Source organism: Eufriesea mexicana, unplaced genomic scaffold (genome assembly GCF_001483705.2).
Source record: "Eufriesea mexicana isolate 0111107269 unplaced genomic scaffold, ASM148370v2 scaffold4744748552, whole genome shotgun sequence".
Classification (NCBI taxonomy): Eukaryota; Metazoa; Arthropoda; class Insecta; order Hymenoptera; family Apidae; genus Eufriesea; species Eufriesea mexicana.
In genome coordinates this window covers 24335-52080 of record NW_016907932.1, presented here as the reverse complement: position 1 = coordinate 52080, position 27746 = coordinate 24335, and the positions used below count along the sequence as shown (strand labels likewise).

Here is a 27746-nt window from a genome sequence, read left to right as displayed (position 1 = left end):
TTTCACAGAACGACGTTATGGTCGGTATCGTGACTTCAAGATGAGATTAAAAAATGAGTTGATATTTGGGCAGAACAAAGATGGAGGAACTTGGATACATTTCTGTAGACAAAGGAATCATTCAAACACAGTTTGTCAATTTTTCCTAATTTTATAATAATGAAAATCTCGTGAATGATCGGATTAAATGAATCACCCTGTATATACACGTCCCTATGAATGCTTTATTTTTATCTCATTTAAAATATGGTTTGCCTGGTCCTGGCTAGGGAATAATTCTTTCTTAAAAGAATATTAATCCATTTTCAACGAAATAATTCTTTTACCATACATGTGGTAATTTAAGTAACGTATCTATAGTGGTTCTGAATTAAATCTGAATTTAATAGCTCGGATTAAGTTAATAAATTGCGATGAAGCATTTACGATCTCTGGTCTAATGAGAAATCAACATTGCAATTATAGAACACCATATTGGTTCTTTTATCGGTTGATTTTCCTAGCAGAAGAAAGATATCAGATACAGACGGTTTTACTTTACTTTCCCCTACGCCGTTATAACATGCTCCTAAGTGACTGTCTGTTCTAATCAACGATGTGATACAGGCTTAAACTCTCACGAGTCTCTTTGTTGTAAATATTTGGAAACACTTCTGTGGCTTTTCCCATTTCGTAGTTCTTGATTTTACAGGACCCACCTAGAATCAGTTAGTCCAATCCCTGACCTGCCTAATTTCACGCTATAAAGTGTATCCTCGAATAAACTGTTCTCATTAATAGTATCCACGCCCATTCTCAATTTAAAAAATTTTCCAAATTACATTTAATAATTAAACGATTTCAGAAAGTTTAGACTCGGTTACAGTACTTGGACGATGCATGATCTACATTTAGAATCCTCCGAGTAAAACGAGTGAAGTTTTTAACAATCTTTAATAACCTCGAATCATCGTGATCACGCTGTGAAAGAGCGAGGCTGTTTATGGAAAATGAAACACTCGCGAGATGAAAAAGACGACCAGGCGTAGTTCCAGCTGAAAGTTACTCTACATCCGCGATTAGAGTCTTCTAGGCCCGTTAACGAGGCGCTAGCTTCGTGGAATCGCTGCTTAACACCCACCAGCTTCTTACTTCCTGCCCGTTACGGCGCGATTTCCATGCGAGGCAAAACCAGCTCCAGAGGATGGGCCCGCTTGTCGTTTGCCCGCACAGTGAAAGCTGAGGACGTTAGAAAAGGAACGTGGTCTATCCTTTTGATCCTCCTGCCAGATTATCAACGGCTCTCTCGCGAATATCCCCGACCACGTTTGGATTTTCCATTTGCCGAGATTATGCAGCGAGGTGAGATTCCTGTGCGCAGGATGCACGGATTGAGAAGCGTCTAGGTTTCACTCTGCTCTTACCCACTTCTCGACTCTCAGGGTTGCAAAACTATCGTCCTGTTGATCTGCATTATACCGAGTGATATCCAGGTCGAAATTTAAATAATAAATATTAAATACGCGTAGATAAAGCAGCCGGTGAGATGACTATGTTGTAGCACAGCGAAATAGAAATTTATTATTCGCAGCAGCTGCGCTTATGAATTATATCACATCGAAATTTCGATTAATTGCTCACGATTCTACCTATAAGTCAGTTAGACAAGAAAGTGCAAGCATTCCACTGAAGTATAAAATTTATTGCTCAGAGTTCATCTATTTGTATTCACTCTGTTTGTTTACCTTCGTGTCATTAATTAAATATCTTCCCACATGTAAACACAGTGAAAACAACAGTAATGTTGGTACCCCATACTCTTCAAGTCTGAACAGAGTAATTGGTCTTCTTACTAATTTATTCCGGTATTAGAGTATCATCAATCATTACCTAATATTTAATTTTATTAGCAACCTAAATGTTCGTGTTAGTGACATATTTTTCGTCCTAATTGGAAGTCGATCCAAATAGCAAAACGAGATAATTTGATTAATAAGCTAAGAAACGAGGTCCAGGTTTCTAACATTGGCGACCAGTAGCACGAGTATCCTCGAGTATCGATAACGAACGGTAGCCGATTGGAGGACCACCTGTCGCGATGTGAACCAGAGTCTCGTCGTGCAGGAACGGAACCGCGTATTCTCGTTTCGTGTAGGCTCGGAGTGGTACCAGGGATGAGTTGTAGAAGCTAGTCGGTGGTAGGGAGATGAAGTTTCAATCCCGCGAGGAGAAGTGGGTCGTTTCTCAACGAGAGGCGAAGTCACTCGACGAGAACACGTCGGCTACGCACTCCTTCGCTGCACTCAGCTGAGCACAGTCGTCTCCGATCCGCGATCCACGATCCACGGGCCCTCCCTGTTGATCGTTCGCGCCGATAATCCGCCGGAAATACGCTGCTAGGGGGCGAGCAGCGCCGGTTCCGACCGCGATTTCGACGAAAAACGGGTGAAAGGTGAGAGACCTAACGGTACCGGGTTGCCACTCGCGCATTAGCGTCATAAGTGTAACGCGGTCGGTTCGAATGGAAACACGTCTCGTTTGACTGATAGGAAAGATTGGAGGAAGCCTAGTATCCGGGAGGTGAAGTGAAAAGTGTCTGTCCGAAGGGAAGCACGAGGAAAGTGACAGGGCCTACGCTGACGATAGACTTCTCGGCGTGCTGCGTGGAAAGTGGTGAAAATCCGTGCGAACAGCGCGCGATCCTTTGTTCCCTGGGTTCTCTGACCGAGCAAAGCCCTCGGCTGTCGATTTTCCTCGCTTTCCTTCCACTTTTCCCTGCTCGTTTCCCGCTACTCCGAGGATCGGTCTACTTGCACGAGAAACAGAGGACCGAAACGGAACCACGAGCAGGAAGAGCGTGGATGTGCGTCAGAACCGGTAGCTCCGCGATGAACGACCACGCAAGCGTCGTTCATTGACGCCACTTTCAATCCGCAGCTGTCATTACAATCCCGGTCAAGCGATCGTGGCGTTCGACATGGGCGACATCCGAGTGCTGGATCCGCGGATGGATCCTCGTTTCGACCTCAAGCAGTCCCGTCCTTGGCCTCCGATGTACAGGAGTCATCCAGCCACCAGAGGGCCGTCCTTCTGTTACCGTCCTATGCCACTGGACGCCATGGCTCAGTGGATGACGCCGCACATGCCGGACTACAACTACGTCCCGGCCAGGATCAGCGCGGCTAACTCGAACAAGGGTCGCGATTACTATTACTTGGCCCCGTTGTACAGAAACGCTATGCCGCCGCCTCAGGCCATGTCGCCTCTCCAGGTGCCCCCTGTCGCCGTTTCACCGCGGATGATGATGATGGAGCCGGCGAGGAGTAGAACCAAGAGCTCCGGGGGACTCTGCAGGAACAGCGTACCCCCGTGTACCTGTTCCGTAGGTAGAACGAGGTCTTTGGAGGATGTGAGGAGCGAAGTGAGCGAGTGGGAGGATTACCACGACGAGAATGGGAATCATCTACAGAGGAAGAGTCCCAAGAACGGTGGAGTATGCAGACAGGTGAGACGGTCCATGGAGAATCTTCTGGACGTGGAAGCAGTGGACCAGCACGAGCTGAACACCTTCGAGAGGGTCGGCAGAAGCTGCAGGAAGCCGGATGATAGAAGGAACGAGAGGTCGGGAAGAAGACGCGGCAGCTACATGGTTTGTTGATCCTTTTCGAGGTTTCGGAGTGGGATGAATCGAGGTTGGCGCTGTCTTCCGTTCTAAAGGTGATCCCCGGATTAGCTCGCGGTTGGGATTAATTTCGTGAAATATGGACACCCCGGGGCAAACGTTTCTCTCGGATTAGGACTCGATCGACGACACTCGTGGCTTTGACAGCCTATACGCTGTCAACTATCATTTTCCTCGACGTTAAACCCGCTTTTGAGTCTCTCTCTAATCAAATATGCGCCAGACGTGGGTATAAAAGTCAGCTAAATGTCAGCTGGCCGAGTGTCCTTTCGGCTGTTCACCAATTCGCATAAATAAAATTCCGAAAAATTCGCCGGACTTGAGAGACCCGGACCCGGTCTAGATCCGCTTTCCTGCCACCGGTCCGCCGATCCCAGAGCCCATGCAAATGAGCGCGAAACCACTTTTACTGGAAACTTCGTTTCCACTTATATCCGCGAATTTGTTACAGCTATCGCGTCTTGTATGCATATTAACGGGAACAGCGTTTAATGGAAAGTGTTCCGCGAGTTTATTGCTCCAGTTTCGCCGCTTATAATGGCCGCCTGCGCCCGCTTCCGGAAGTCCTCTTGCGTCAATCCCGACGCGTACAAATTTCACGGATCGGTATCGATCCGAGATAATCGCGAGCCACGATCATCTCGACTATAATCACCTGCTTCGATCCGGAAGTGAAGGTACCTGTCGGAAAGGGGATAATCGTTCCTTCTCTCGCTTTGATAAGCATCGAACTCTACGCGATTACGTCTCTACCAAGGAAAGCTCGATGGATTATCTTCGATCGCGATCTCGCCGCCTATTTCGCAACACCGTGTCCATTATCTTCGTTACTTTGCGAGCGAGTTATTTAACTATAAATCGGTACGAGGAAATCGTACGGCGGGATACTTATTAGATCGTTGGCCAATGACGAGTATCGACCTTCGGCTTTTTTCGAATATCCGTGATTTTTCGATCACTCGATGAAAAGTTGCACTCGCGACACGGTTGGCTGGAAGGCCTGCCGAGATCCGCGATCTTGCTCCTCTTTTTCCTCCAGGAACGTTCCAATATTCGTTTTGCCCTCGTAACGAAGTGATTTGAAAAAATAACGAACCACCGTTAATGAGCCGTAATTTTGCCCTGCCGCAAGTAGAAAGTGTACCCGATCGGCGACCTCGAGTTAATCCACCGTTGCCTGTTAAGTTAAACGGGGAAAAAGAAACCGATTCCATCGGGAACAATGTTCGCCCATGGCTTCCTGCCGGCCCGATGATTCGTTTCACGTCCCATGGGCCACGGTGAAATTCGTTTAAAAATTTCTAATTGCCAGCCTCGCCGATCGATCTTCCTCAACCGAGCAGGGAACGTCGATGAGTCGACGGATGGAATCGTAAATCAATGATGGATTTTTAAATCGCCGACACGCTCGAGCGAAGCACGTTAATGTCTATGTAGAAAGCATTTACGTACGGAATAATGGGGGACGAGAATAAGGAGAAATCTTTTACGGGATTTGAGCAGTTCCAGTTTCATCATCTCGTATTATACGGATTTGGGAAAGCGGCTGGAGCTTCGGGGAGTGGATTAGGAGAGTAAACAGGGCTTTGAATTAATCCTAGACACTTGTAAATTCATTTATTTATTTATTTCACGGGTAAACACCCTTTTTGAACGAAGGAAGACAGTAAAATAAAAATAATTAAAAAGATAAAAGTAAAAATAGAACTAAAAGGAGCACAATTACGTACAAACTTATACAGAATACATTGTTCTACGTCATAGGAGACTGCCAAGTACTGCAGTGCTTATAACTGAAGATTTGTAGCCTATAGCAATCTGATTGCTTCAGCTTTAAAACTGTCTAAGGATAAATTGAAAAAGTTTTGATGGCTGCACTCAGTAACGTTTTGTCAATTGATAATATCTCTAGCGATAATGGATCGGTCTTTTGTCATAATTGCTAGAGAATTTAAATCATCAGTGATTAGTTTCATCCAGCGGCTATAGTACTGTGTTGATGGCTGCACACTGTGCTCTATTGTCAATTGTCAATATCTCGCCAAGTCAGCAAGTGAGTTTCATACGTGATTTATCAGAGGATCACATTTCTTCGAACGTTTCTGGATAGCTCGAATCTTGACTCAACGAAATTGTATAATTCTAATTACGGTTAACCATAGTACTAAAATTCCACGTGGATAGCCAGGGTATTATAGATAGAATAGTCATTTATTTCAATGGCTGCTCCTTTTTCTTCCTCCTGCTATCAGGTATCGGTGATCTCATCGTCGAGATTTTACAGCTTCGACCAAGTCCCTCGAAACTTTACCTGCCAACGACAATTAAAACGTGGTCACTTTCGAAAAAGCATTTTTCTGGTGAAAGTGAATCCGCTTGCGCAATCAGGAGGCGCGAACGAGGACGAGCGAGCGCGTCGCTGGGTCTGAGGACTGCTAGGCCTAAGCGCGCGTCTCCTGGCGTCGAAAAAATGGTAGAAAAATTGGAAATGGCAGGTGAAAATTTCTATCAACGAGGTAGTCGATCAACGCGTTCTTCTCGACTCGATCTCCACTGTAATAATTACCCTGTCTACGTTTCTTTCCTCTATAATTGACGTGAAATAGGCCGAGTACCCGATCTGGTTACTCGCAAAGAATCTCGAAAGAAGTATGGTTTTTGTCCGCCTGTTAAACAAAATTCTTCCAACGATTGGAGCAGCGGGCGATTACGTAAGGATACTTAAATTCACACTCGTTTACAGAGTATACAATACGGTAGTACTGTCCGATGAAAAAGCTAGTCGCTCGCTCGGTGCAAAATCGTCGAATCACTTAGCTGAGACTATGGCTCTTTACGGTTTAATTAGGTGTATCCTACGGGCCGATGAACGCGCGCGCGCAAAAAACCGCGATTGCCCAGTTTTCACTGCCTTCGATTATCCTGATCGACAGTTAGGCTTTCCTCGTCCGCGTAATGTTCCATCTTAAACTCCTTTTTTCCCCCAAAGCAATCTCGCGATGAGGCAAGAAAGCGATTGCCAGACGCAACGCCGCGTGCCTTTTTAGGAAGGTACATTAAGACGTGGTCGGATACTAAATCCAGCGGGGATGGGTCGATGGCTCTGTGGCAATTTCGATCGGCCAGACTTTCGAGTAGATAGGGACAGGAGAGAATGTTCTCTGTGATGAGTTACATCGGGAACGCAGCTTCTTGCGCCCGAGGGGTACCATCGTTTGAACTATTACGCGATCGAAGCGTGTAAAGGCCTCTGGTTTGGAAAAAATCCCTCTACGAGCACGCCGAGCTCGGAGAAAAGTGCGCGCCGCTTGGATAGCGTTCGACCAGAACTCGTCGGGTGCAAGTGACCTTACCGAGTCTCCACTGCCATAACATGGTTACATTCGCGTTCCATTCGATACTGAATTTTGGATCGATTTAAACACGTTTCGCCATTTTTTCTCCCTTTTTTCCCCGCGAGAACTAGTTCTCGATCTTGCTCCGTTTTAATTACGTGTCGCACTGGTCTCTGATGGATTGCGCGTTATTGGCCCGTACCTAATTCCTTAACGATCGTCGAGTTACTTCGTGTTTCCAATCAGTGATATTCGGAATGGAGAATATTCTTCCTACATTTTATCCTACGAGTTTATCCTATATATGTAGGAATTGTTTAGGAGGCAGCAAAAGGACGGTGGTAGATAATAAAAGTATGATTTATTGTGAACTGATTTAAGACTCATTCTAGACGCTGTAATCTTTCACACTGACTATCTCTCACAGAACTCTCCTTGGAACTGTTCGTTTCACGCCCATGCACCCTTATATGTCCCCTTTGCATCCCAGCGCGGAATATTCCGCGAGCCCGCGACTATCTACTATCACCAAGCGCGGAATATTCCGCGAACCCGCGACATTCTACTATCACCAAGCGCGGAATATTCCGCGAACCCACGACTGTCTACTATCACCAAGCGCGGAATATTCCGCGAGCCCGCGACTCTCTGCTATCACCAAGCGCGGAATATTCCGCGAGTCGTCGTTTACTGCACATAAGACCGACCACGCTCACCATTCCTACATACATACACAAAATGCTCCAACATCGGTGGTAAAATCGATGCGGGATTAATTCTACGTGAAAAATCCAATCGAAAATGAAGAATAAAATTTTTCATTTGAAGCTTCGTTGTGGAGAAAATCGGCTTTGAATGTTCACCGAGTGCGCGCGCACTTTGGCTTGGATAAATGGCGCACTTGCACGCGTTCTCTCTGAATATTCAAAGTCGATTTCCTCCACAACGAAGATTCAAACGAAAAAATTTGATTCTTCATTTTCGATTTGCTTTTTCACATAGAATTAGACACGCCCTTCCCGATTGCACTGCAGATTCTGGGACACCCTGTATATCTTTTTACCAGGTGCTTTTTCCGACTAAAAAAGGACAAACTGTTCTACTTCAGGACGTGAATCTAAATCGATTCGCCGCAGTTAATGCTTCGCTGTTGTACCTAGTTTTTGCGCGACTCAATTACGCGTGCATGTATCTCATCGACGATTTTGCTTTCGTTCCCTCTTCGTGATCCTCGATCGCGCAATTTCGAACGGTGAAATTCGGTGCAGGCGTTTCGAAAGTTCCATCCTGCGGAACTCTGCACGACGGTCCACGGTGTTCTACGAGTCCATGCGCCAGCATCTTCGATTTCCTGAAACAGCGCCGCGCTGAAAAAGTGTGTCGCTAACCCAGATCCGCGATGCTGCGACTGGTTTCACCGGAATTCGCGCGACGTATTCGCCATATTTCGCGTTACTCGATCCCGTCGATCGAACGACTTTATCCTCCGCGACCTGTCCTCCCCGGCCTTTGTAAACGGAGAAAGGACGCGGTTTCCGGCCGGACCGGTTCCTCGTCAAGAGTGAAAATTCTTCGTCACCCCGATCCAAGCGCCCTCGAATCCGTTCCGATTTCGCGGCTCGTCGTTTTTCCATATATTCCAGCACGAAGATCAGAAAGCTGGCTACATAGACACCGTTTCGAGCTAATTCCAATACCTCGATCGATTTCACCGACGTGGTACAGACTCGTGATCGTTGGAAGATCGGTGATAAATTTCTGCAGGCATTTATCAGATATTTGTCGAATATTTATGGGATGAAAACGAGGAGATTTTTTCGAATATTTCATCGATCATTCGCGTGATTCTTCGACGTACGAGGAGTTTCTACGATTGCGTCGAGGCCCTCGTAATCGGTAATTGGTCCCGAGACACGGGTCGCTGGACAGTCCTCGAGGTGCCTGATCGAAGGCCTTGCCGGTTTCCTGTGCGATCTCGTAACGCAGCATCCTCCGAAAAGCGAATATTTTGCAACTCGATTGGCACCTTCCGGTAACGCGAATCTCGTAATAATTAGTCAGAGTGGATCGAGAGCTGTCAGGGTATGGATGGAAGCAACGAGCGTGTAAACGAAATCGGTGGTTAAGCGTCCGTAGAAAGTGATTAAAGACCGTGGTCGCCTTATTATCGAAAGTGGCAGAAACGCAAACAGACGTGGCGGAATAATTGCGATAGAAAGCAGGAGCAACGTTCAATCACGTTGTCCGTAGATTATAGGGCAGATATGTATTATTTACGAGAAGCGACATAGACGTCCTAATTCTGGATCGTACTCTATTCCGATCAATCATTGATTGACAATCAACAGACGTGTCTCGGGTTCTTGCTTTAGATTAGGTTCAGATGCAAGATCAAAATGGTAATTCGACATTATTCGCTTCCAAATTCAATTTCCAATTTAAAAATCGTGCTCGATGATGAAACAGCGAGCTTTGGAACGAGTCCAAGTGCTGAAGCAACACTCGAGCAGCGAAATTTGGAATATCTCCAAATTCGAAATTTCCAACAGCTCTAAATCCAAAAGCCCATGTCAGAATCGCGAAACTTTGTACGACTCTAAATTTCAACGAGGAGTTGATCCTCTTCTAGCAAATTTAATTTGTTTAGACAGATGTCTGATCGTTTCGTGAAAAGAATTGGGTGCTTCTAGACTGTGCACAGAAAATCCTGTCTCGAAAATTCGAAGTCTCGAGCTGTGAGTCAGTGGTCCATCGTGCTATCAATCTTCCTTTGAACGCTCTAAACGTAGCAAGCAGACTTTAAACGATTATTATATCTCTTACCTGACAAATGTCTCACGATGAGGATTCATGAGATAATTAGGACGCATCGATCCTCGAACAATCCCCCATTGTTTGTTTAATTTATAAATCGTTTAACTTTGGCAAACTGCCCTGTTATCACCAATGGCTACTTAGCTCTGTTCCCATCGCTCACTCTCGATTTCTTTTGCAAGCATCTGTTGAAATTAAATATTTAATTTCCTCTCTCTCTTCGGTGGGGGAATCCATCTTTTCTGCTCCATGATTTCGACCTACCTAATCGATCCGGGTATATTAAAATTAGCCCCAAAAGCCGCGGACCATGTCATTTTCAGGCCATTGTTGCATGGCCAATGTCGTTTCACTCGTTTCTCGAAAACTCATCGGATCCTCGGTTCGGGTAATTAAGAAAAAAGAAACGGCCAATAATTCACGGGTTTAGTGACCCGCCGGTGAAACTAGGCTTCTGCTAGATCCATTGAATTTTATCGCTCCTGGATGGTTTACCGGCATGCCGTTTCCGGTTCGTTTAACGTCGTTCGGAAGAAAGCAGATTCGTCGATGGAATCTTCAAGAGGTTCCTCGGGATCCACACGATCCTCACGATCCTCCATTCGTCATTGGAAATCGTCGAACAGAGGATTCTACCGCCATTTTCTCGATAATATAGGTATTAACTATAACCTTGATGCACCTTGTTTGAAGAATAAACGGAATTATCACGAATCTACCACGAAACAGAAATCCACCGGCACGAAAGTTCAGCGACAGTGGAAAATCATTGGGTCGCGAACGGATTTTCTCTCGAGAAGTGAAATCTTCGGCAAAATAACAATAATTACATTTAACAAAGAAGAAACTCGGTAACAATGATTTATTGCGTATTGGATACTCTTTCTTTCGAAAATTCTCGGCTTTCTTAGAATTCCAGATTTTTGCTTGGTCTGATTCTGATCTCCACTGCTTTCTATTTTTAATACGATTACTGCCATAGGCGTAGCAAATTTCACCCTAAAATGCGAAATATCTAATTCAATTTTATTCCGCAGACAATTTAATTTTGTTCCACCCGTGGATAGAAAAGAAATAAATTTATACCAATTTATTTTGCACATTCCGCCCATTATGATATTTAAATTTCGACACGTATGTTTTTCCTATGCTCGAGTAGAAAACTTAAGCCGTGTTATCTCACAATCGTCGTCTAGAAGCAAGAAAATACCTGCAACGCGTGCTGCAGTATCGAGGTAACTCTTATTGACCAGTCAACGCGTTAACTCGGCCCGACGTTAATTTCACGCCTCGCAGTGGCCACACCAAGAACGTGTAACTTACCAACAGCGAACAGATAAATCGTCCGGTTCCTGCTTCTGATCCAATCGATCTCTATCATTGTTCCCTCCACGAGTGGTACACCGCCGTGAACAGCGATGGAGAAACGGTGTTCGTGACTAAGCAGCGGGCCTTAGTCCGCGATGTTCCCCGGGCCCGTTCCACACCTGTCTCGTCCCAGATCTCTGGAATTTTTTCCCCTCGGCCCACCATTTTGTAATCACCGAAACCACTGCTGTTTAGGAACATTCGAAAGCCACGTTCAACAAACTCCATCCAAATTTATCAAATTTATTATATTTATTGCCAAGAATTTTGGACAGATTTGAAATTTTATTTATTCACTCGGTCTCGCTGAACAGGCGAAAAGAAAAGATCTTTCGAAAGGTTCCAGAGGAGACATTTAAATTACCAGTGTCAGAGGGAAATGAAACGTCCACAACACGTTGTGCAACGAAATTATTAGCCGCGCGCGAAGCCGATAGGCGCAACGCTCGAGATAATAATCGTCGTTGCGTCAATCACGGTGTCGTCTCGATCGGTGACTCTTGAACCGCCAATACAAATGTCCTCTTCGCTTTGCGACTGTTTGCTTTCGCGACAGCTCCTTCAGGCTTCGACAAGCTCAACTGACAACGCGATTACTCGCGAATCTCGAAAACCCTCCATCGATCTCTTTGTTAACAATGCCACGAGATGGATCAACGCGATGACCCGGTAGAATCCGGGATTTTCCTCGTATTTTCTATTTTTCCCCCATTTTCCACGGTTGGTCGAAGGACGAAGCACAGGGGTCCTCGTTCGGCTTGCCGATCGTCGTTCTGCGAATAATCGCGGACGAAGAACTCGCGGCAGTGGAAAGTAAAAGCGTGGCGAGGCGCTCGATCCGTTGTGCAAGAGAAGTCGCGAAACGGATCCGGATTTACTCACTGCCGTTGGGAAAAAGCGCGAGGAAAATGCGGGATTTATCGCGAGATTTTTCCCCACCCCTGCGCCTTTTCGCAATCTGCATACCGTGGGGATCTAAGCCTAATCTCGGAGGTCGGTACAGAGCAGAGGAGCCTAACTAGGGAAGGAATAAACTGGGTTATACTTTTATTCCGCTTCGAGATCTTGAACACTCATTTTACCCATTTTTTCCTCTCATTCCCCGATCGTTAAAGGCTGAATCACTGGCTGTATCACGTCAATGGAGATCGAAGAAATCGATTATTAGCTCTTAGCGGGAGCCTGGAAATAGGTTTGGAAATAGCGAATGACGAAGGGAGATATTGGTAAATGAAAATTCGAGATACGTGATGTAATGATAGTAATAACGACGATAATCGATAGGCAACGTCGTGTCGAGCGTGAATGGGCCTTCAGATGAGGCGCCTGGGGCAGGAAACCCGGCGGGATTAGCATACAAGTAAACACGGTGATTGTGTAGAAAAGAGAGGCGTTAGAAATCCTTTCAAGGTCTGACTTTCTAATTCACCTGGAGTTTTCGTCGCTCCTACGAGCTGCACGAACTGGTTCGCCAAATGTCCCTAGACGGCACTTTTCCAGAGCTCTTCGAGACCTAGCTGCAGCTGGATTTTCGAGTCGCAAATGTCACGCAGGTACCGACTCGAATGCCTCTCGTTGCTGCAAGTCTCTTTATTTCGCTTACGACATTTCGCGCGTAACTTTGCCGAGGATAGTTTCTTGATCCGGTTCACGCTAGAGTCTCGTTGGCTTTAGCACGTTCGAATGCGCGAAATTCGAACCTGTTATTCGAGTCATTTTAACGGTAATGCGAAATCAATGTAGGTAGCTAAGTATCGAGTACCGCGTTACGGATGAGGTCTGTTGAAATATATAATTTGCCGCGGGAGTGTGACTAGTGTTATTTAAACCGTAATGGCGTACTATTTCGTACGACCGGTTGAAATTTTGAGCTACCCGCGTGTTATTATAACGATAATTTCAATATCGGGAACACCTGTTGCAGAAACGCGAATGGTCCCCCTCGTGGTCGTCGATTCTTTCCCCAACGCACCTGGGATTTATTCCAGAAGCGTTTGTCAACTTTACGCCAACTCGATTCGCTTTTTCCGACGTCGGTGAACGTAACGTTAAATTTTTACGATCGAAGCGCGTGCGCGAGTGTCGGTGGCCATTTTTTCCCTCGCAAAGTGGTTTATCGTATCGCAGGATACCTCGATCGACGATTATAGCAGGGAGAGTCGTAAAAAATCCGACACGCGTTCCCTTTCATCGACGTTTACGACATCTCGGGCATTTCGATTTTATTCCTGTCACTTATTTTTCGCTTTTTCTTCCTTTTTTATTATGTTCGTAAAATGACATTAATCGCCGGGTAAAGGGCGCTATTCATAAAACGATGTGGTTTTGCAGCAGGAACCGAGGCAGGAGATAGACACCAGCAACGGGAGCAGCAATGGCGGACGACCGAGATTCGTCCCTGTGACCGCGCTAGAGGACGTGCAGGCGGTACGATGCGCGGAATTCCACCCCCATGGAAAATTGTACGCCGTGGGATCCAACTCGAAGACCCTGAGAATATGCTCTTATCCAAAGCTTCACGATGTCAGGTGAGAAAATTATTTTATATATAACTTCCTACTTATTATTTACAAATTTTAACGCTTTACCGACCGCTAACGATTCAACAAAGATTCTACTTGGCGCTACCCATGTAAAACTCGATAAAATATATAAAAATGTATAAAAATGTGGGAGCTTACGAAGTAACGCAACTGAGTAACGTACCTCAATACTAAATAACAAATTATTGTTCGTATAATAACAATGACTGTTGTAATGATAATGGCAACCGATTAACCCTTTGCACTCGACAGGTGAGCTTCAGTCACCATTTTATAAAATTTGGAAGATCGATATTAATTAATACGTCAAATTTAATGTAATGTAACAGTGTGCGAAGTATCGAAATCAAATAATTCTACAATTCTATTATTATACAATTCTTTATTTACTACTCAAAAAAGTTTCGTCAGTTTTTTAGTAGGGAATCTTTGATTTTCTAGCCGAAAAATCTAGCCAAAAAATCGTCGAGTGCAAAGGGTTAATAGGTTATTGGTCAGTAAACGTCGATAACAAAAAGCCGATTAATAGGCTATTGGTCGGTAAAGTGTTAAGCACCCTCTTACTAATTTTTAATTTTTAATTTGTTTCAAATAATTCTTCCTCTTTTTCTTTTCCTTTATTCGTGTTCAATAATTCGAGGAAACGTCAAAATCTCTCGTATAATTAATATCTTGCATACCTTTTATCTTATTATACCTTGTTAATGTACCGACGATTAATGTACATTCTTTTCTGTCGGAAAATCACAACAACGCGATAATTTTTCGTTCGAGGCAGCTGCATTGGCTCGGGCTGATCTTCAATTTACAACGTCGAAGTGTTTATCGCAATGCACGTCAGCCTTCCCTCGAATATTATTATTCATCCAGACCGACTGCCTTTCCCCTCGCCGTTTATTCGCAATTCCGTATCATCCATCGACATGGCGGTTTCTTGCCACCTCTCTCTCTCTCTCTCTCTCTCTCTCTGACAAACACGTAACTCAAAAACCGTGAAAGCAGCCTGGAATAACTGCGAATGCACAGAATCGAGCATCGAGCCATTCGCAGCTCGCGTACATTTGCGTTTTTATTCCGACGATCAATCATGCTGCACGCGTGTTTCGAAATGGGATGTCGCAAAGTGAGATCTTTCGAAATTTGCATCGGTGTTGCAAAAAATCGGATGGAAATGGGGAAAGAAAAATAAAGGGATAAGCGCGACGCGGGTGACTCGTATCGCCTAAATTGCTGGGAATAATCGTAAATTGCGGATTATTGATAAAGCTGTCGTTGTTAACGAGCACGGGGGAAGGATTCGAGAGCTGTGATTAAGCTTATCGATAGTCGATCGAGATTCGTGTTCGCGCCAATTTAACCTGGATAGCTGTGAGTTTCAACGAAGTAATAATTATTCATCGATACGTTTCATCGTCCATTTTATAATCAGTTTATCCCTCGAGAAAGGTCGAAGATTGTTCCACCTTTCTGTTCAATTTATTTCATTGTCACCGGTAAATTTGGGTATATTTTATAATGCGAGGAGTAATATTTATCTGACATCGGGATCCTCTCTTCATCCACCATTTTTATTATACTCTTCATAACGATGGATAATCCTTTGGCAAATTTTGTATTCCTGCAACTATCCAGCTATAATTCATAACTAAACTCTGACTTGTGACGTCTACGTAATCAGGGTGTGCATAAAGGATATTAATTAAAGTAATATAATAGAGAAATAAAAATTATAAATAATTATGCTTCTCATTGAAGAGGAATTAATATTAACTTCGCGAACAGTAGTTGCACGTTTCCAATAATTTTAAAATAAAAAGTTTCAAATAAGTCATTTTGACATCCTTGGTAGTCCTATTATTAATGTAGATAAAAATTAATAATTCGTTTGTAATTATATTTAATATATTATAACACGTGCAAAATTCGAAGAATTTCTCAAATTTCATTTCATCATGAATGAAACTTGCAGTATTTTCACGAGTCTGACTCTTGATGAAAATTTTAGGCCAAACTTGAATATCACGAGTCAGGCTCGTTATTTAATTTCGGGCCAAACGTGGATATCACGAGTCCGACTCGTGATCGACATTTCGGTCAAATATGAATATCACGAGTCTGACTCGTTGTCGACATTTCAGGCCAAACATGAATATCCCGAGTCTGACTCGTGGTTTTAATCTCGGGTCAAGTATGAATATCTCGAATGAACTTACGTCTATCTCGCAGTCAGTCGTAAGATATCGTGTTTCAAATTCCAACACTCGGGATGTCATTCGGCTCCTCCCCCAACCCGCATGGGTTTGGCATATGGGGGTTTTGGGGTTAACAATAAGACGTAGAATTATTTTACCTCGATATTCCACGCATCGTTGGGCAATTTTAAATTCCAGATATTAATTTACAACGATCTTTAGAATCTGATTAAATGGCGACCGAGAATGCAAATGGTTAAATCTTACTTTAAGGGGTAAACCTTTTAGCCCTTCAAAAGCCTACAGCACCCGTGTGGAAAGAAGCAAAACATCCGAGACAAATGATTTCCCCTAGTTTAGTAACTCCGTCAAACGGTAAATTCCTGGACTCGCAAATTGCCGCAAGAAGAAATCGACACGGCACGGTCACGATCCTCGCTTTAGTTTACGAGGCATTTCGATAGCTCGCGTATCGTCGTCGCTGGAAACGCGTTCGAATCAACGTCGAGCTGGCTAATTTAACGCAAGCCTGCTGACTTAACGAACGACGGAGGCCTTCATACCAAACGGAGCATCCCTCGATCCTCCGCGCGATTCTTTTATTGTCCGCCATCGCGATCTCTCTAACCGTCTCGCGCGTTCCTTTCGGCTACCCTCCGACAGATCTCGATCGAGATACCAAACCCGGGGCCCGTGAAGTCCTCATCCTCGTTGACACGCTTTGTTTAACCATTATCCACGCTCCCTCGACGGCTCAATTTCTCCCTGACCGCTGATAAACACAGCCAATTTGCCCCAACGCGAAATTTCATGACTGTGTTCAGACTGTCAAATTTTTCGCCAGCTATGCGAATATTTTAATAATAATATTTTAATATTTTAATATTAGCGGCGATCTAACGAATATTTTAATAATACTATTCGCGGTGATCTAACGTTCTCTATATTTCAAATAAATTTCTACCTTTTCTTCGGAGTTGATCGGTTTGGAGTTTTATCAGCGAATAAAACTCGGTTTGCGAATATTTTAATAATACTATTTGCGGTGATGTAACGAATATTTTATTAATATTATTCGCAGTGATCTAACGAATATTTTAATCATATTTTTCGTAGTGATCCAACGTTCTTTATATTTAAAATAAATTTGTACATCTTCTTCAGTATCTAAAAACTCGATGGTAACGAAAAGGAACAATTTTTAGATTTCTAAATGCATAAATTGTGCGTTTAATTACTCACTATAGTGATGAATATTTACTCTGTGGCAGTGTTCGAGGTCCGTTGATGAAATCGATAGGGAAATTGTTCACGAGTGATCCACGAGTTATCGTTGCTGAGTTAGAAAGTGTTGCGAATTTGATAAGCACCGAATACGCGTTAAGTTAATTAATTTTCTCGGATGACTATTGAAAAGAGTCGTTCTGTTTACTTTATTGGTCTAGCGGCTAGGCCAGCGTAGCTCGATAGCGGGCCCGATAAATTATATCAGAACTAGAACTCGTTCGTTCGCATTTTTCGCTCATTTCGCAGAATTTTCTATCCCAGCTGAAGTGAAAGTGCAGCTGATCAATTTTACTAATCACACGCGTGCGTGTATCCTCGTCTTATATTCTTCTGATCGTGCGAACGAATTAGTTTAACGCCAAGGCCAACTGCTTGCACTGCGATTCGTTGCTCCCATGGTGGAAATAATTCACGCGTAATAATTCACGCGTAATTCCGCCTCGATATCTGGCATTGAACCTCTACATCGACATCGAACTCCATTTTACGCTGCGATAATTCTCGAGCGTAGTCGTGACGAGGTGGAAAATGGAAGGAAATTGTAAAAACCCTGTGAAATACGACGGTTTGAACGGTACACGATCGAGATCGTTTCAGATCCTTGCGGGATCACGGTCGTTGGCGTAATTCTCGTTCACGCCCGCTAAATAACGAAACGCGCTTTCCACCGGCGTCGCTTGTTACGTTACGCGTAAAATTAATATTTAACACTCGGTGAAAGTACCGAGGGATTACGGGGCGAGTCGGAGATAGGATCAACGAACGGCCATTACGAAAATTTTCTTACGAGAGCCGCTTTTCCCTCATGTTTCACTGGTCTATATTCGAATTTGCGCGCGACAGGGATTGGGCCCGATTGATGGATGGCGGTTGTCAGTGCTGATCGCTGGTTTCCGTGCTCGCGCACGTCTCCGTGATGTGCGTTCATGTTTGAAACCACGTTTAACCGCCGATCCTTGATCCTCGGAATTCCTAGAAGCCGAGAATGTACTCTTAAATCGTGCTTGGGTAATATTCCTCATCGGACGTCGTCGGATGGTGAGAGGGTGAATTGTTCCTGTAGCAATCGAGTATATTTCGTAAAATTAATTTTTGTTTGGCAAATTGCTACGTTTATTTCTCGATTCTTCGTTGTTTAACAATCGGACAAGGTGAAAGCTGTGACATTTCGCATTTGCCTTGGCGATTACGCGTAGACTCGTCTTCGCTGAGCAAGATTCTGTCAAGAGAATCCACGGGTAGCTGGTTGCGTAAGTCAAGCGTGGAATTCAGTGTAGAATTAAAACACGACTATTGAACAGTGTTTTTGACGTAGGAAATGGGGAAAAATTGGTATTTGCGCGTGTACACTTGTTCAGATATTCTGTAATTCTATGTCAGCGGATAATCAGGTACAATGAGCGTGTTCAGTCGAATTTGAAACGTATCCAGTTTGGAGGGAATAATTTTTGCAACGTAATATCGGGTTACGGCTACGTCAAAGGCTAGGTTTGCGCCAAGTCGGTCATTAGAATGCCGACTGATCGCTCAATTATCATCCGCACGAGAACAGTTTACCTTGTCAGGTAGCCTAGCTCGGACTTGACACTCGGCAGCGAGAAATTGAGAAATCGATCAACGAGACAATCGTTTTTCTTTTTTCAACGGCGCCATTGATCGACACTGTGATCGTTTCGTTAGTTTTGCTCGTTTTAAATTCGCGTTACGCTTAGTTGAGAACTGCGCGGAGAAAACGCGTTTTTCGTGTCACTGGATAAAAGGAAACTTGGGAATGAAGCACCATGGTAGTTTTAAAAATGGGTGATAAATTAACGGAGCCTCGTAGAAAACTCGGGATACGTTTAAAATAATGAGAAACGATATTTTATGTGGGATATACAGGGTGTTCGAAGAATCGCGGTATGACCGGCAAGGGGAGTGACTCTTGACATAAAACTGAGCCAAAAGATTATTGTTTCCATTCCTAAACAATATTAGTTAGAATATATCTAATTTTAGCGAATTTTAGCAAATTTCAGTAATTTCCAAGCGTTGAAAATGTTGTGCTCGATATTATACACAAAAATGCTTATTCGATGAGTTAACGAAATGCTAACTGAACCTAATCAGATTTTTTAACTTTTATTAATTTCTATATAATATTGTATTTCAACTGATCGCCATTTTGATTATTTTTGGCATAAATTATTTCTTTGAAGCGACTCCAGAAATAAAGAGACGTGTCTATGTGCATGTGTGCCTAATCAATTTTGAAATCTGTATGAATTTATACATTTTTTAATTTTAGTCTATATTTTTGGCTCAGTTTTAAGTAAGGGATCACTCTCTCTCTTTCTCTCCTGTGGTATTACGATTTTTCGAGCACCCTGTATAGCAAGATACATCTCGAGACAAATATAGGACAAGAAAGCATGTTTACTCTCGGATCCATGTGCAGACTCTCATATTCTTCCTCCGGTCTGTAATTATACCGCATAAAAGTGAGGTAATAAATTCCGGGACTTCCTGCTCACTGCCATTGACACGTGAAACACTATCAAAAAGTGTACACAAGTCCGCGACTTTCGCGAAAACGCGTCGCACCTTTCTCCGAATTCTCTTCCTCGAGACGGCCACTCGAGGACTCTCGACCCACCCCGCAACTTTCCTCGAGACCCGAATTCCTCCGCGGCTCAGCCACTTTCTTTCGCCTTCAAATTCCCGGATAATCCGCGGGAAGGACGTGGTGGAACGCGAAGAGGAGGACGGGAAGACAGGGTGCCTAATACGCGAGAGAACAGCCTCTCGAGAGATCTCTCATCGCAGATCCATCCGTCAAGGCATCCGTGTTTTCCTGCGACGACAGGCCGGCAACGACAAGCGTTTCACTCTGTCTCTCCGTGTAAATTGGCCACGTGGAACGTGATAAACGCGCGGCCCCGTGACAGCGGTTGATTGATAAGCGAGAGCGTGCCTCTTCATTTGTCGCGAAGCGTTTCGTGAAACGGTATCACCGCTAACTCTCTTTGCCAACGCTCTTTCCGCCGAATGCCCGCTTTCGAAAGGTTGTTTCACCAAAATCTGGGACCAGTGGATTCAACGGGAACCTCGGAAGATCGGTTATTTGCTGCTCGATTTTCTCCCCATCGTGGTTACCTTAGTCTCCTGGAACAAAGTCTCGCTTGGAACAAAGAGTATGGGAATTGGAACTTGGTTCTTTCCTTCTTTTCGGAATTTCTGTATTTTGCAGTGATTTATGCATTTTTCGGAAGCCAATGCGCTTAGCATTTAAAAAATAAAGCAATTATGTTGCATTTATGATATTTAACCCTTTGCACTCGAGAGGCGCCCTTCAGTCGTCATTTGATAAAATTTCGAAGATCAATATTAATTAATATGTCAAACTTAAGATAACGTAACAGTTATCAGTTGAGAAATTAAATAATTTTATGTGTTAATTATTATACAATTTCTTATTTACTGCTCAAAATAATATCATCAACTTTGTAGCAAAAGATCTTTGAACTTTTACTCTTCTTTGGCCAAAAAATGATCGAGTACAAAGGGTTAACACCTTGACTGCCCACGTGATTTTTATATAGCACGCTCAGGGTGTTATGATAAAATTTCCATTATTAGAGTATAATGATGAATTGTCGAATATGGCTATGAAAAAAAGAAAAATGGTGTCAATTATTAAGGTTTTCTGTTTAAAGTTCTGTATTTCAAATATTGGTTAGGATAGAACGAATATAAGTTTAAAAAATTGGTATTAAATTAGTATAGGGCACTAGTCACCATTATGGTCCCACTGAGGAGACAAGCGCCGGTCACTGATGATGTGACATTGCAAAGTATTGACACTGAACCTACCATGGTCTAAGTCACCATTTACTAAATTTTTATTAAAAATTCCGTGTTTAACGTTATCATCTTTTTTTTTCTTTTATTATACGTATAGTCATTTTCTCAATATCCTCCATTATTCCATTTTTTAAAGTTTCTACTTCTTTTCCATTTACCAATAATGGTCATTTAACCATTGTACTTGTTTATTGTTAATATCAATATTTACCACTAAACTTATCATAGCTACCATAACTATTTTTCAACTTCCCGATTTAAAATTCCGCATTCAGTATTATCTTCTTAATTTTTCAATATTTTCTCCTTTTCCCACTCATCGGTCAATTTTACCGGTCACGATAAATATTTGACCCACGATGGTCAAATATCCGGTGAATGAAGCGGAACTAGAACCTTCTGAAATTGGAATAAGGGTGGCATTGTGACAATGGTTTTACTTGTATTGGAAGTACTATCGCGATTGGAATTTTTAACAAAAATTAAAAAATCGGCGATCGATAGATCATGACAGAGTTTAGCCTCAAAAAACGACTGCTTGGACCACGATGATCTAAAAATCATCTGCACCCCGTTCACCACAGAGTCAACTCGCGGAACACGAAAGCAATCGTAGCTAATAACCCGCAGTTTCACCGTAAGGAGCCGCAATTTCACGTGTATTCCTCTCGTCGAATTCGCGGTGAACGCCTCTGCGGATGGAGTGGCGGTTTCGGCGTGGCTCGAATCTTCGGTGAAAGTAACGCGTACGATTCTAATGGAGCAATTGAAAATCCCCGGTCCGATTGCCGCGGGTCGGTAGATTGCCGGCTGGCCGATAATTTCCAGCACGCGATGTGCTCGTGTTTCCACGGAGGAAAGTGAAAGAGAGCAGCGAACGAAGAGAACGAGGTGAAACACAGACGCGGCTAAGGATCCAGGTCTGTTTTTAATCCGCGTGTACCGCTGCGCGCGGATGGGAAAACTCGGGGGGGCTAATTAAAGCCCGCGCAAAAAGGGGGCCGGCGTGAAAGCGGGCTCCTGTTTAAAATCCTATCGGCGATACGCCTCTCCCTCGTTTCCACGGCCGAAACGCGATCCCTGGTTAGGTATTGCTGCTTTAATTAACAGCGATGCGCAATCGTTGGGAACGTGGAAGAAAACGAGGTTGGAGGAAAGTGACGCATGAGAACGAGCGACGTCTCGGGTACCCCGATCGTTCCTCCGAGTCGCCGCCATATTTCGTTTTGTTGCTCTCCGCGGGATTTATGACAGTCCGTGACGCGAGTAAAGGGAAAGTCGTAAACTTTTGGCAAATGAAATCTGTCCGTCTCGTGTTTGAACCGAGCCTTGAGATAGCAGCGTTGTAAACGTGTCATGAAAATGACGAAAAAGTTTGACAACCGAGATGACAGACCTACATATTTGAAAGTGCGAATTAATTTCGTGATAGATCATGTTCGTATCGTGATCGATAGTAATTACAACGTCGACGTGTTCTTATTGATGATTTCCATAAATGGACATGTTCCTGTCTCTCATTTCGCTCTAAATCTTGACACTTTCACGGGCCCCCTGTGCGAAGTGGGATTAAAAAGATTAATTTTTGCGTGAGTTTTTTGTGACACGTTTATGCAAGTCTATCTAGGTAAGGAGATGAGGATTTATTGGACGGTAAATACTGTTATAATTCATTTGAATATACAGGGATAATTGTGACGTGTTGGAAGTAGAGTAATAAGCGATTTAACGGTCGACCCGATGGCTTTGATTCATCTCGCTGTTTATGGGATCGAAAAGGAAAGCTGGATGAAAAAGCAGGCAAGAGTGAAACGACTCGCGAGTAGCGTGATTTTGTTTAGCCGTTTTAGTGATACTTGCTCGGTGAAATGGAACAAGCGTATTTCAATTGTTCGCTGAAATTAATTGCACGTATTCGTTTTTTCAGGGAGGATCATCAGACGTATCAGCCCACGGTTCTCTTCAAGAGAACGAAGCACCACAAGGGCTCGATATATTGCCTCGCGTGGACGCCGGACGGGCAGCTGATGGCGACCGGAAGCAACGACAAGACTGTCAAGCTGATGCGCTTCAACGCCGACACATCGAATCTCGAAGGTACACCTGACTTCGTAATCTCTCCCAAAATTTCCTCGCGTGTTCGTTAACTCCGCTTTTCGTAATACTTATCACGACTTTCACGCCAACGGTCGTGTTACGTCGATTTCTCACACGCTGCTCTGAAAATGGCGGTCATTTACGGCCAACTTCCTGCTTGTCACTCTTGTCCCAGAGCGTGGTAACTCTTGCGCAACCGAGTCCCCTCGAAAAACTTTCTCCCTTCGAAACGCAAGTTTCCTCACCATTTCTCGTCCCTTGCAGGCCAAGAAGTCGAGCTGACGATGCACGACGGCACGGTCCGCGACCTGTGCTTCCTCGAGGACACCTCCAACAAGTCCAGTCTGTTGATCAGCGGCGGGGCAGGCGACTGCAAGATCTTCGTCACCGATTGCGCCACTGGCACACCATTCCAAGCTCTTAGTGGTCACAGTGGCCACGTGCTCACCCTCTACAACTGGGGTGGAGCGATGTTCGTGAGCGGGTCGCAAGACAAGACTGTCAGATTCTGGGATCTTAGAACGAGAGGGTGCGTGAACATGGTCACGCCAGCCACGGTACCTGGCAGCAGGGTTAGTTTAGCTCCTCTCCAAAGGAGATCATGTTTCCTAGAATGTAGAATGAGGAATCTGACTGTCGAGTCGAAATCGTATGCGAAGAATTATTCCAAGTCTGTTTTATGGGAATTTATTGGGTCCTCCTGCTATCCCTGTTGTAAAGTCTGTCACGACGTCGACCGCTGTACTTTTATTGTATGTTATGTAACTTGTTGGGCATACGTGTATAAAATTATTCGATTGCTTGGACTCTTTACGACGTTGTACGATTCACGATTCACAGATTTGTATTCACAGATATTGTCTGGGTTCGTTTCTTGGTTCTTGTTTTAATTTTATACGCATTTGCTCGCCGATTATAAAGCAGCGGTTTAGATCTAGCTGATTCCGTCGTGAATGAAATTTACGTTAGTTGAAATAGAAGATCGACTCTCAGATTCGTCGACTTGTTTCTCGATTAGCGCTTTCTTCCCGTCATCGACCCTGTTTGGGGGAATTCTTTCCAGTCCAGATGTACGCGTCTTATTTTATGAAATCCATGAATGAAAGATGTACCGATTGAAATTGAAACGCTTGTAGATCGACGGGGAAAGGATTTCTATAGTTCATAACGCAACCAGCATGCAACGACGACATCGAATTTTTGTTCTTTGAGTTTCGTTTTTCTGTCCGACGTCCGATAAAATTTCGACCCACGTTTTTTAATCGCACCGATCGCCCCCGCCCCTTCACCAGTCGCATCTCTTCTCTACTTTCTCTATAGTTCATAGTCTCTGTCTTTGTCTCAGGATCGAATTTTTATCGGACGTGCTCGAGGAGGATCGTGAACGGAATCAGTATCGCGTGTCTGATCAGCATTTGATCCCGTTGCAGGTCGGCAGCCCGGTAGCGGCGCTCTGCGTCGATCCATCCGGACGTCTCCTGGTATCCGGTCACGAGGACAGCAGCTGCGTCCTCTTCGACATCCGGGGCGGCAGAACCGTGCAGTGTTTCAAACCCCACGCCGCTGACATCAGAAGCATACGCTTCTCGCCTTCTGCATACTACCTGCTCACCGGTGGTTACGATAACAAGCTCGTTCTGACTGATCTGCAAGGTAAAATCTGAGAATCTTGGAAATATATATGCTCTTGATGACGATAGTAATAATTTCTCAATTTGTCGTAGGTGATTTAACGATGCCTCTGCCCAGCGTGGTCGTCGCGCAACATCAGGACAAAGTAATTTCCGGGCGATGGCACCCGACGGAATTCTCGTTCCTCAGTACTTCCGCTGACAAGACAGCGACTCTGTGGGCTCTGCCACCTGTGTAGAACCTGTGCTCATGGCACACGTTTGTCGTTCATTCGTTGCATTATTTTTTTTTTTTTTTTTTCTTTTCTCCTTTCCCCAAGAACAATGACGCTTACCCTGTCACGATCGTTCGTTCTTTTCTTGTTATTTAAATCGACATTTTACCAGCACGTGGTTTTATAAAGCAGAACAGAATGCGAAACTAAATTTCATTTTTTAACCGTGAAACGTAATTTATTTTAATTTATTTTATTAATCCGAGAGAGAAACGCACGCAAGGGAATAGGAAATCGTTGCCGGAAACGAGAGAACGAGCGATCGCGTTATCGACGCGCGAGAGTACTAAAACAGGAAGAAAAGTTTCACGTGTTCGCGCATAATTCAACCATGACCAATTAAAAGCTTCCTGAAACACGTTGCGGCTTGCAGTCGAGCGTAATCGAGACGCAGGCCGCGACGATGCGTGCGAGAAACAATTACAGCCACGCGGAGCAGTATCGTTAACGTGTTACTATGTAAACGTTACACGCTTCGAGAGCCTCGGATGAGAATGAGTGAAAGTGCATTTTCGCGTACAGACGATGTGTCGAACGTTCTAGGCGTTAATCGTTTATCGACGAGCCGTCGTCGCCTAGTAGGAATCATAAGACTGCGGAAGGAACCGACGAGAAAACTGAATCCTTGGGGATATTTAATACGTCGAGTCACGATGGTGAAACGTGCATCGTTCGCGAGTGAAACATCGTAGCTTCTTCTTTTCCTTCTTTTTCTTTCGAAAGTAACACTTTTGAGAGTTAACGACACTGTCGCGAGCGTTCAGGTCGACCGTGTTTCTTTGTAGATTCATCGTGTAACGTTTGTCTCCCTTATTTTCTATGGAGTTTCTTCGCGGTCGTGTGTTTTGTCCCGGTGTACATACGTTTAGCATAGAGTTAGGAGCGATGATCGCGGGAGACGAAAATCTTTCTCCCTATACAAGTAATCGCTCTTCGTAATTTTTAGATTCCGAATGCTCTCTTTCTCCGTTACGCTATTACCCTTCGTTGCAAATACTTTTAGAATTATCTGCGAATAATATTTGTGAAATCCACCAGCGATATTGGTCGATTATTCCATTCGTTTTTGTCTTTTCTTCTCTTTTTCTTTTCTTTTTTCGTTTCTTACGTGTTAATCGTATTCGCTGCGTATTTGTCTCCTTTCCGTTGTTCTTCTTTCTTTGAATCTCATCGAACAAAGCGTTTCTTCCCACCAAATCGTCGTCCCTGTCTTATCGATCCCCCGAAGTCACGCCAAATATTCTCATATTACGCATATATTATAATGTATAGATACCTATCTCATATTAAGAGGATCAACATATACGTACGCTCATTATTAATCGCTATTTTTTACCAAGAGTATAAAGACGATAAACGAGATTCTCTCTGAGCGTATCGGGGAAAAAAGGAACATAGAAACTCGAAAAGGAACCCGAAGTTCCGATACGTCGCGATAAACTTAGCACGATAAGCGTTAACGGCGAGGAAGCCTAGGTTTTACGTTTTCGCTTGTCGCAATCGCCAAAGCTGTGTCGATGTAGCCCCGGAAAATGGGGGAAGAGGGAGAAAATCTCGCGCTGCTCGAGATACCAGCGAACGAGTCGCATTTTTCTTGTACATACGCACGTTTCTTCGAGCTATTCGCCTGATCAGCGCAAGCGTGATCGTGTCTCTCCTTTTGTTTCCATTCGCAACGAACGTAACGAGGCGACAAGCACGGTATACCTCCGCTACGCTCGTCATCCGCTCATCTAGCAATCTGGAAGCCTCACTTGGGAACCTTTCGTATGCAACACGCCCTATGCAAACAGAGAAGACGAGGTACGTGTGACTCATGGACTGGCATGAGAAGCAGCGATAAAAGAGATACGGAAACGCGACGTTTGAGCGATCCGAAACGCGAACAGTCGCAGGAAGAACATGGTCGTGCTTCATCGCAAAGGCGAATTCCGTTCCCGTGCACGAAGCTGCCCTACGACCGATTGTTTCCTTTCATCCGGCGTTTCATCGGCCGTGTACACCTGTAGGACTCGCTCCTCGCGATCGAGTGAAGAGCTGAGAGGAAATAGGAAAGAAACGAAGCGTCCGCGAGAACGCGTGCGAGCATCTGCTTCCGTGTAGCAATTTGTCGTGCCTTCTATCGTGACTGCTTTCGGCGATTCACACTTATTTTTCTATTTTTCGTGTCCTCCCCTCGACACCCCTTTCCATTAACCCTCGCACTCTCTCCACTCACGAGTTTCGATCACTATGAATCACGAACATTTCGACGACCCCGAAATATCTTCACCCCTTCATCGAACTCTCGTATAAACGCTGAAGTAAAAAGGAAAATCTCTCTTCGCTATCTCGTACGATAATTACCGTATTATAATATAAATATATATACATATGGTATACATATAGCATAACTTATAACTTTGTACTTTTCCTGTAGATACGACATAATACTGTCACGTCTAATTTAAACAATAAAATTTACGTTATTAAACGATGCGCACTTTCATCGTTCTGCGTTGCGCGGAATCGAACTTTTTACTATATTATGGATCGCATATCATGTTTAGCAATGTATTATGAGGAAATTGAAATATGTATCAGCGATGGAAATGCCTTTAATCTACAGGAAATCTATCTGTAACCTAAGCGAGGTATATATCTTAAGATCTTGATCTCGATAGATAAGGAGCTGGAAGAAATCTTGAACGGTGAAAGGAA

The 27746-nt window shown here is 44.0% G+C and overlaps 1 protein-coding gene across 5 annotated transcripts in view; it reads left to right on the top strand.

The window, feature by feature from the left end:
- The window catches only part of LOC108546014 (WD repeat-containing protein 47), an 83457-nt gene extending 56710 nt beyond the window's left edge, over nt 1–26747 (top strand). For 2 of the 5 annotated variants that reach the window (XM_017897940.1, XM_017897924.1), the window contains exons 7-11: nt 13510–13706; nt 22971–23140; nt 23405–23712; nt 24553–24793; nt 24865–26747. In XM_017897940.1, coding sequence (XP_017753429.1) covers nt 13510–13706; nt 22971–23140; nt 23405–23712; nt 24553–24793; nt 24865–25010 — 1062 coding nt within the window. In that variant the 3' untranslated portion in view covers nt 25011–26747. Of the gene's footprint in view, nt 1–2956; nt 3629–13509; nt 13707–22970; nt 23141–23404; nt 23713–24552; nt 24794–24864 lie in introns of those variants that run through there. The other 3 variants (XM_017897957.1, XM_017897949.1, XM_017897932.1) reach the window with 3 other exon arrangements.
- The last annotated feature ends 999 nt before the right edge of the window (nt 26748–27746 follow it).